Genomic DNA, 11,142 nt, shown 5'->3' with positions numbered 1-11,142 from the left:
GAAGGTTGATTTTGTGGTTTGAGTATCACTATAAGAAATCTGATATATGTGAGAGATACTACAAATCTAAGGCTTTTTCTTAGGATTGGAACATAAAGGTTGATTATGAATCATAATTAGATATACATATATACATTGGCATATGACTTCATAACATGTGAGATTTCATATTTAGAAATTAAGAACAATAAAAACATTTATTATTTTATGTGTCTTTTATCCTTCCTCATACAATCTTTTGCGTACCACCTTTTACACACACACACACACACACACAATTTGAGCTTTGTCAAACTGAGATCAACATCTCCTCTCCAATTCCATTCCAAGAATCCATTGGCAACAAGAAAGAAGAAGAAGAAAAGAAGTGGCGTCAGCAAACCTTCATGGGCTCCTGAAGGCTTGGATCACAAGTGAGAAACCAGACATCTCCTCCGACGACGACGACGACCACAGCCTGCTCTCCGGAGAGCTCCTCGTCCGGAACATGAACATGGCACACCCCGAAGGATTGCCGAACCACCAGTCATGCACGTCCCACATCACGTCCACCGGCGATCCCTCCACGAACACCGTCTGATTCCCCCTAAAGTTCCACCTGAGCTTCCTCACTTGCACCACCCTCTTCCTGTCGATGCACACCGACAGCTCCGAGTCCTTGGCGTCGCAGCCGTCTCCCTTGCACCTGACGGTGATCTCGTGGTCTCTCCCCGCGTCGCGGAACCGTGAGGTCGTCGAGTGGCGGCTGTGGCCGAGCACTTGTTCTTTTCTGCTGATCATGGAGAACTCTGCTGTCGGGATCGTGCCCCCGAACCTCCTGATGTGCTCCTTGCTCATGTCTCCGAGCAAGAGCCCGAACTCTGCGTTGACCATGACTACAACGTAGAAGTTGTCGATGGGTTCGGGGCCTGACGACCCGTATCTTGCAGAGGACAAGTCCCAGTGGACGACGACGGCGGACTTCCCGGAAACGTAGGACCGAGCCCCCTTCTTCTTCCTCAGTAGCTGGCAGCTCATGGCGTCGGGCTTCCAGCAATGAAGCGAGGGACTGTCGTCGATGCCGATGGACAGCGCAGGGCCGACGTGGCTCTTGGACCAGGCGACCCTGATGAGGAGTTCCTTCAGGGTGGAGAGCCGCACACCGTAGACACAGGTAACTGCACTGACAACCGAGGTGCCATCGAGCGCTAAGCCGCCGCTGCTGCTGCCGGAGCAAGAGGCGTCGGAGATCTTCACAGCATTCTCGCTGAAACATGAGGCGAAGTCCCTCATGGCTGGTGGAAGGAGAAGGTGATTGGAGAGGAGGCGCTTCCTGGTTCTCCCAACCATAAATACTCGTTCCAGCTCGGTCAACACATCACAAGATCTCACTCACCAACTGAGACCAGGAATCAAGGGACGCGGTAAAGGAAGAAGCAAGCAAGCAGCCGAAAGAGAGATCTCTTAGCTGGGAAGCATGGAGAGGAAAGAGAGAAAGGATGGAAGCTTACAAATCGAAGCCCTCGCTTCCCACTGCCACTTCAGTCGGTCTCTTCTAATGCTTTGCTTAGAAGAAAGAACACGTTTCTTTTCTTGTATGTGCAAATGTAGGATCGATCAACAGGAAAGGGATGATGATGATGCGATGGACTGAGCTCCTGAGAGAGACAAATACTATAAGAACCGACGCCCATTGTATGAAATCGGGGTAACAATGTGCTTTTGCGAAGTTTCAGTGAGTTATTAGGATTCCATCAACCATACGTCCCTCGAGCTCAGCATTCAACGCATGCGACACCTCTCTGTGTAGGGAATACAAAAAAACATGGATAATTCGGGTCAACTCTTGGCACGAGGAGAACAAGAAAACAATGCATGCACGCAATTCCAAATGTGCGGTAGCTATTTACTCACTGGTACACACACACATGCTTGCCAAAACTCCGGATCTAGAGATGAAGATGAAGGTTAAGTTTCTTCCTTTCGGGAACTTCAATAAATTGCATTTATTTGTGTGCTGCTGACCAAACATTGCAACCTTAGGGATCGGTGAAATTGGTCTTGGAAGGCGGGCTTCATTAAGAGGAGCAGACTGGAAGAGGATACGAGACGAGTTGGAAGTCAACGAACGAATCTACGATAGCCAAGATATATGTGATGATGGAATAATCCCAACTCCATATGCATAAAAAGGAGGTCGAGTGTTTGCTAGATGGTCTTCTGACCTATCCAAAGATCAAGATCACGAGTTTTCTGATACATTCAATGATTAAGCCATCGATCCATGTAGAAAAAATAATTTTAATAAATAATAATTGATCTCGATTATCATAGTAAAATATTTAGTTTGAGAAATATTTTGAGGTATGAGTAAAATCTTTTCTTAGAATTTATCTCATTAGGCAGTCAGAATCTTTATTGGTGTAAATATTTTTTTTATCAATTTATAAATATAATTTATTAGTATTCATGTCAAAAAAGTGCATGATAAAATATATTTTGTATGGTCAATGTATATGGATTTCCACATATGAGAAGTCAAACATAGACCATTTTTGGTGAAGAACATAACATGCATATATATCTTGAAGGATTCATCAGCATAACCTTTTGGATGAGGAGTATGCCTTGATATCTTGTTTCCTAAACCTACTGGTTTGTTGTAGTTGCATTGTCACTCTCACCTGCACCTCATCTTCTCCACCGCTCTCTCTCACCTATCTCCTCTCTCACACATTGATTTCCTAATTAAAGCTGGGAAGGGATCATTAATGGAGCCATTCAAGACCAACCCACAAGAGAAGCTTCTTCCCTTAGAAAACTGAAACTTCAGTGAGCAAGAATAGGACAACTGCTACCAAAAATTCTTCCATGATTTGGATGACAGCATTAGCAACCCTCGTTAAGGCTGAAAGATGCAGATTGCAGAAGACTGCAACTACTCCTAAGATAATGGTTACACTGTCATTTTCCTCTTCCGCCATGGCCGGCAACCCATGTTCGAGCTACACTCTTTCCCTCTGGTTGATAGATGGATGTACCACCCCAAACCCTTTAATTAATGAAGCCTGAAACGATGTGATGGAGCATCCACCACAGCATGTGCAGTTCCAGCCATGAGCAAGTAAAATATGCACTAGAAAACTGAGGTAGCACCAAGTGTTAGTAGCAATCAATTCTGCGGGACTTGAAATTAAAGCATTTAACTCCAGAAAAGTAAAAGAGTAACCATCAATCTTTTTATGTAAGACTATGCAACGATCCACAGAAATCCCCCATAAAATTATTACTGCTGCTAGATCTAATATACAGAGAAAATGGATTGACTGCAAGTGGCTGTTCTTTGTGGTGAAGACCGGAAGACATTGAATATGTTTCTGACCTGACAAATACAGATACATCAGCTTTTCTTTATGCGCAGGCGAAATTTCCAAGTCGACTTGGACGATCAAGTAAACCCTCAACAGGAATACTGAATCATTTGATATATGTATATATATATATATATATATATATATACAGCAATCGCCAGTGTTAATATAGAGGCTGCTTAGATCTGTTCTAGGATTAATGTGGATGGTTTTAGGCTCGTAAGTTGCAGTCGGCACCTTATAAGGGGTTGGCAGCCGGCTTTAAGAACGAGAAAGAAATCCTCGGAAGAAGGCATGTACGAGTAGTGACAGAGGCAAACAGCAGACTGCAAGTTAATATACTGTAACACTTCAGAAGTGTTCGATTCCAGCAGTAGTATTGTGTCAATAATTCCATTGTCTACGATTAGCATCAAGAAAAAGCAAGAGCCATTATAAGGAAGGGAAGGATGGTGGTGAATTCAGATGATTAAGAGATACAATATTTCACTACCCTTACAACACTCGTTTGGATGCCTCGTAACTTTGGCACATCAATCAAGCACCCCACATGATAGTGCAATGCACAATGACATTAATTGTAATGTCTAACGATTTGGATCAATCTTCGGGTTTGAGTAACATCACATAATTATGAATAACTAGTCTCATGAATTAATTCTCACTTATTCTTGGCGGATTACGAATGCCTTGTGATAGGGCCTATTTTGGGTCCAAGACACGCCACACCCGGTGTCACACGCCAGGTCAGAATCCGTACCAAGTCGTTGCTTGGCACATCTCGAGAATTCTGAGACGGCACCGCCCCCACGACAAGTCAGAATTCGTACCAAGGCACTGTTTGGCACGTCCACCACGCCAACCCACGTACGATCGACCCTCGGACAATAGTATAAAGACCTTTGGCCGGCATCCGGCCCAAGGGGGAAAAAAATAATTCCACCAAACAACTGATTTGCTCGTCGGAGGGGCCATAGTCGGGAATCACCCGATGAAGGCCTTTTTTCTAGGAAGGCGATCACCCCGAGCCACGAGCGCCTCGACCAGGAAATCGTCACCCAACGAGGGAGGTCGAGCTATCACTTATCTCGGGAACGGAGAGACGCAGCTCGACGCTGACGGCGCTCGGACCAACAAACGCTGACCAACACCTCGTCGCGAAAGCCCGACCTACCTGGGCATCCAGCTCAGCCAACAGAGAACTCCTGACATCGACCCGTGGACCTAGCCGTGCTGACTCATCAGCCACGACACATTTATTCACCAACACCTTGTATAAAAGATCCATATCCTTCTAAACCCTTTGAATTTTTTATCACTTTAATACTCTCCTAAAACTAACTTAAATATCATAAAAACTTTTTGTTAGACATATCTTTTGCAAATCCCCGTTATCGAATCTAGTCGCCTCTCTATATCAAATCAGAATATGAAATTGACATCATATACCGATGCATCGAATAATCAAAATTTACAATTAAAAATTTCTTTGCTTAATTTAATTATCATGTTAAGCTCCACCAAGCATCAAAGGCTATTGAACCTTGATTTTTGAAGTAAAGAAGAAGAATTTTGTTGTGTAGTTGTAACAACAGTAGGCATCTCGGAGGATCTTTTAGTACAACTTCTCTGTAGATTTAAGCACAACTCACCTCCCTTTATGATCAAAGCTATAGGTGTCTATCTTCTTGGAAAACCAATTCATGCTAATGCACATAATGCCATCATAAGCTTTTAGAGGTTAATGATACAACTCTATTTTTAAATTCTCTTGAATTGTCATCTTGCCTCATGAGCGATCTTTTATAAGGAACATAAGAACCATCACTATGTTGGAACACTGGACTTGTTTGATCAAGAAACAAATCCTCTTGGCTCCATCCTTGTAAATAAATGTATGTTGACCTAGCATCAACCAAAGATATAATAGACAGATTGCACATTTACCCCCTTGAATTTGTGCTTTATAAAATTGTCAGTAGGTTCTTCTTGTACTTCTGTCTCAAGGCATGTAGCAACTTCCGGGATCTACAATAAGATCTTATTTTTATAATTGAGGCTTTGTATCACATAAGTAAATGTTTTTTTTTAAGGCATATGTAAAGACATCATCAGCTTTGCAATTTTTTTGTGATATATATTTTCTTAGGTATTGAACCAAAGTATTACGATTACTCATTAAAGATATGTCTATCCCATTAGAGTATATTATCAGTCGATCATCATTTGATATATGATTGTCACGTGATATTTAGTATGAAAAGAGAAAATAAAAATCATCCTCCATCCGTCTAACCAAGTGGATAAGAGTTTAAGATAAACGGTTATGGGTTGTCCTATTCTCATTGCTCGCATGAATAAGAGGCCAAAGAGTGGTTGTTGGAGACTTTAGAGAGATTGTCTTCCCACAAAATATTTCATGAAATATTTTATCCTTTTATGACTAAATATAAAAGATAATCTTCAACGGAATAAAGAAAAGAGCATTATCTTTTGATCACTCACATCCACACTCACATACATCGGGTTACTAACTTGAGCAGGGATTAAGTAAGGAAACCTCTCTCGATCTCGATCTTCGTATATGATACATATCGGGAGTTTGACGTTTTTACCTTGGAGGCACCTCAAAATAACCCACAAATACAAGTCCGGACTATGTCGGCTGACCAGGCTATCAATGACTTTTTTCCTCAACATTTTTGATACTAGAAGAAGGGTCTGATATCATAGGAATGCTCGCCCGTCGACTCTCTCAATAAACACTCGAGTAAGCAGGCTTTGCCCTTGACCCATAATACTTTCATCCATGGTGGCAATCGCTACCCTTTCCGCACATTGACATATTCACCTCGGTGTAAACGTCGATGCGAAACTGGTGTTTATTCAATGACGTGGGTTTCTCACCCCAAAGGATAATCTTTAGCCATCTGCTCATCCTCATCAAGGTGTTCTTAAACCTCACTCAATAAGTGTAGATGCTAATGAGCATGATACAAATCATCAATTATCGTTTGCCCCAATTAGCCCAATAAGTGATGTCACCAATTCAGCTACGGTCACTGGCTCAACCACTATTGGCACTGACAATCATTGAGGTTCCCTCACCCAACATGGTACCGACATCTCAAAAGCACCTGAGACTCGTTAAACTGCCGATTGAGTGGACACTTCAATCCCCAACCATGAAATTCAATGGACCACACCACCACTTTACCTTGCCTGAATCCAAGACCTAATCAACAGATTCGATGGAAGATTTCTTATGGATCCAACTACGATGGATGGACCGATGGTTGAAGAAAATACGATGAGAGTTCTAATAATAAAAAGGGGAAGCACCGGTTGACCTCATCCTAGATCGATCCCCATTTATCCAGAAAATACATGAAGGAATAGATCAAACAAACTTCCGCCTCGCGTCATTGGAGGCGTTCAATGACAATATCGACCCGACGGAGTACATTATAGCTTTTTGTGCCCAAATGTCATTGTACAACACTTTGGAGGCCTTGATGTGTCACGCCTTCCTAACCACATTAAGAGGCTCAGCATGAGAATAGTACACTCGCTTGAAGCCACTTTTCATCAATTCTTTTGCTTTGCTCATGACGGATTGCCACCAATAGCACTCGCACCCCTTGCCCATAGTCTTTCATACTTAAAGGAGGATTAGGTTCACATTGGCAATGATTGATTCTCTATCAAGGAGAGCCTATTAGCGAGAAATGCCCATTTGTTGAGGGACGAGATTTGTTAATTCAAGACATGAGCACCTCTCGGCCTTATCGGCATTTGCCTAATGCACAAAGTTGGAGAATCAATCAAAGAGGCATAAGCTTAATGTGCTAGAAGAACTAGACATCACACTTTGGATCCCTCTCGCGAGAGCCCCGAAGCATCCCTTATATGGGATAAATGATAGAGAACACCATCAGTTAATCGTCATCTAACGTATGACCATCAGTGATGTATAGAGTGGAAGAAGAAAGAGGCCACCCTCCACTTGTATGCCCATGTGGGTAAGGATCAAAGACATGCGATCATGGCTATCCCTCCTTTGTCACTTGCATGGATAAAAAGTCAAGAGGAGGTTGTTGGAGATAGTTAAAGGCTTATCTCTTTTGACTATCCCTCCTTTGTCACATGCATGGATAAAAAGTCAAGGGGAAGGCTATCTCCTTTGACTATCCCTCCTTTGTCATATGCATGGATAAAAAATCAAGGGTAGACTGTTGTTGGAGATAGTTAAAGGCTATCTCCTTCTAGAATATTTCATAAAATATTATATTCCTATACGACCAAATATAAAAGTTCATCTTCAACATAATGAAAAATGAAGGATCATTTTTTATCACTCATATTGACACTCAAATACTTCGGATTATTAATTTAGGTGTCGGAACGATCGAATCAAAAAACCTCTCCTGACTTTGGTCTTTATAAAGGTGACATCTTCGGAACTTGATGTTTCTATCAAGAAAGTGACGTATATGGATCTGGACTATATCAAATTCACTAGGATGTAAAGGTTTTTTTTTTTTTTTTTTTCGTCAACACAGTCCTATTAAATACATGTACTATTATATAAATAAGAGGTCTCCTCCTCGATCCATCTTCAATCAACCTAAGTAGATAGATCGTGTCATGTCTCTCGAAAAATCCTATTGAGGTTGAGAATCTCAAAGCTTAAAATTCTCCTCGAACCATATTGTCGTTAGCAACCTAATGTTGGTTGATCTGCGGAACAAACAAAGACTGAAACAGCATCAGATTGGACCCACTTTTGACGAGAACAATCCCCATTTGATAATTTTCTGCTATGCTAAGTTTTAGCTCAATCAGACTTCAGCACCAAATTGATAAAATAATTTTCTTGTTACCGAAAACATTCTTTCTCTCTCATTTGAAATAATAAGGTAATCATCAACCCGGACAATTAAAGAGAAAAGAGAGAGAGAGAAGCATGATTGAGAGTGGAGAGTGTTTGACACTATCCTTACATCTAGTTTATTAACTCTATAATGCTTTCTGTAACATTTTGTGTAACATAAAGTTTTATCATCATATTCTAGTGGTTAGTGTATCGTTACACAATTATTTAATATTTAATATTTCCACATAAACAAATGTGTGATTTATAAGGTTTCAATTATCCCCAATTGGGACATCAAAGAGTGAGATAGAAACAAGTCATTTGGGGATTGAAATTTCACGAGGCATTCTTCTCCCTTTTTAATTTTGATGGCTTTATAGCAATACCACTGATATTTTCAAGTCAACATCCATCCATCCATCCATCCCAGAAGATGAAGTCTTTTATACCATACTAATATTTTTCATGAGGTTGGTTTTCTCCTTGTTTAAAAACAAGGAAATCCAACTTACCAATAAGCATCAATTATTTCTCTTTATGAGAAATGATGCTTTAATTAGTTGTTCGAGTGTCGCTGCAGATTCATATAGCCCGTAAACAACGATACTCCATAATAATACTCCACCCATAATCTATTCATCTATAAGAAAACAATTTAATTACCCATAAAAAAGATAAAGAGGGCATCAATCATGACTATAGAAGAGGGAGAAATATGATATGAATATGTTCGTTGGAATTAAAAGAGAGGATCCACGTTATATACAATTAATTCATCTTTCCCAGCAACCATCTTCCAGCCTACACCGTCAGATCTACATCTGACGGTCGATTAGAAGGCATCACCTTCGATTATAGGGCTGGACCGCGTCGAATTTTCTTTTAGGGCTAAAGAAGATGAGAGAGAGAGACAGAGAGGGGAACCTCGTGGATCCAGATTGGTTCGATTGGAGAACTCCACCGCCTAATTCGCGGCGGCAAAGGCGGCGAAGGCCTGGGCGTTGCATCCCCCGGCGGTCATCATGGCCTTGAACTCCTCGAAGCTGATGAGGCCGTCGCCGTCGAGGTCGACGCCGTCGATCATGCGGCGGCACTGGGCGACGGAGGCGCCCTCGCCGATCCCGCGGAGGACGCGGGCGATCTCGTCGGCGGAGATGGCGCCGCTGCGGTCGAGGTCGAAGACGGCGAAGGCGAGGCGGAGGTCCTCCTCGACGGCCGCCGGGGGGCTGGTGTTGAGTTCGACGAACTCGGCGAGGGAGATGAACCCGTCGCCGTCGGCGTCGGCCTCGCGCATCATGCGGCCGAGCTCCTCCTCGGAGGGCCGCTGGCCGCCGAGGCTCTCGAGGACATCGGCGAGCTCCGCCGACGAGATCTTGCCGTCGCCGTTGGAGTCGAACTTGTTGAACACCCGCTCGAGGTTTCCGGGGTCGGCGGCGGAGGGGATAGCGGCGTGGCTGGGCTGAGGCTTAGATCGGTGCCGGCGGAAGAGGGACCGGATCTTGCCCATGGCGTGGGATCGAGATCGAGATCGAGATCGAGATCGAGATCGAGAGCGCGCACGATTGAATCTTGAGGAACCTCCGGGAGGAGCGATGGAGCTATATAGAGGGAGAAAAGGGGCAAGTGTGTGACGGCGATGACAAGAAGTTCGCTGTTTGCTTGGTTCGTTGGTGAGTTGTGGTGCGAGCATAACGACCCAATTGCGCGGGTGGCGAGAATGACGGATTCCGTTTGATTTGAGACAAGATTCGAGGAGGACATGGTCATCGCGGGACGCTTAAAATAACGGCCGTCGGTGGTATGACAGCGTTAAGTAATGGTATAAAGACGTGGTGGATGTGCCGCCCACGTTGTTGGCCACCGGACGGCCGCTTCTATTTAGATTTCACTCGACGGCGGAAATCTATACAATCTTATCCTATTTTCAATTTTAATTTTGATAGGTCGATAAAGATAATTAATTTGACTAATAAAGACTTTAACATCAACGGTGTTAATTAATTTAGTCAGTAAAATTTTAACTAATTATCACAAAATTCTCAATTCGAATTTATTTATTTTTTTATAAAGAAAAAAAAATATCAATCGTTACATCAATGTTAATGTCTAAGAACCTTCGAGAGACTTGTCCTGCAAATGTTCTTTAATTGATTCCTGCCACAAATTACTTGGAAAGTTTCAAGATCTTTAGGAGAGAGACTTCTAAAACTTTCTTTAGGAGAGAAACTTCTAGAGTTTCAAGAACTTTAGGAGAGAGATGAGAGAGAAAATTTTAAATTTATTTATTATTATCGTTAGGTTATTACTATTCTAATTAATCTTAATTAGTTGAAAATATTTTACCTATTTTCTATTTTTATATACTTTTTTAAAGTGGTGAAGGAACAAAAGCATAACTATGATTCTTTTATTCTTCTTTGGATGGAATAGCGGCCGCACCACTGACGAACGACACAAGGTCAAACACCTCATCACCCCCCTTTTGAAGAGGAGGCCACGAAGGTGAGGATCGAGCGATCCATCCATGACAAGAGCATGCATGCATATCAAAGTCAATGAGGATGTAAAATTTTTTAGTTTGAGTTGATGCGAATTTATGGGTTTGATCAGTTTTGGGTTGAATTAGGGAATGAATGCACTTAGATTCGGTATGGCTTAGCCAAAGGCCACTTGTCGGGATCTAATTGCATTAACTAGATTGTCACATCGCACACCCGCCACGTCAACTTCCATTTTGTCGTTTGACCCAAAGCAAACAAACGCAACGCGTGACGACGGGGCCCACACTGGTGTCTCGAGAGCTACCAGCCACGAGTTGGGGTTGCAGTCTTAAGGTGGGTGGGGGCGAGCAGCGCCGATTGCGTAAAGAAAGAGGAAACGACCGAAAGAGAAAATGTTCGTAGCCCCACAAGAAGA

At 42.6% G+C, this 11,142-nt stretch overlaps 2 protein-coding genes across 2 annotated transcripts; both read right to left on the bottom strand.

Moving 5' to 3' along the window:
* Nucleotides 1–215: 215 nt before the first annotated feature.
* Nucleotides 216–2,016, bottom strand: LOC103996465 (uncharacterized). The gene is made up of 2 exons (XM_009417388.3): nt 1,491–2,016; nt 216–1,378 (listed from the first exon to the last, which is right to left on the bottom strand). Exon 2 carries the CDS (start codon nt 1,327–1,329, stop codon nt 385–387), a length of 945 nt encoding a protein of 314 aa, XP_009415663.2. The 5' UTR covers nt 1,330–1,378; nt 1,491–2,016; the 3' UTR covers nt 216–384.
* A 6,926-nt stretch (nt 2,017–8,942) lies between these two features.
* Nucleotides 8,943–9,933, bottom strand: LOC135620105 (probable calcium-binding protein CML10). Its single transcript, XM_065122770.1, has one exon. It carries the CDS (start codon nt 9,914–9,916, stop codon nt 9,191–9,193), a length of 726 nt encoding a protein of 241 aa, XP_064978842.1. The 5' UTR covers nt 9,917–9,933; the 3' UTR covers nt 8,943–9,190.
* Between the last annotated feature and the right edge of the window lie 1,209 nt (nt 9,934–11,142).

Source organism: Musa acuminata, chromosome BXJ2-8 (genome assembly GCF_036884655.1).
Source record: "Musa acuminata AAA Group cultivar baxijiao chromosome BXJ2-8, Cavendish_Baxijiao_AAA, whole genome shotgun sequence".
Classification (NCBI taxonomy): Eukaryota; Viridiplantae; Streptophyta; class Magnoliopsida; order Zingiberales; family Musaceae; genus Musa; species Musa acuminata.
This window is presented reverse-complemented; position numbering and strand designations above follow the sequence as displayed.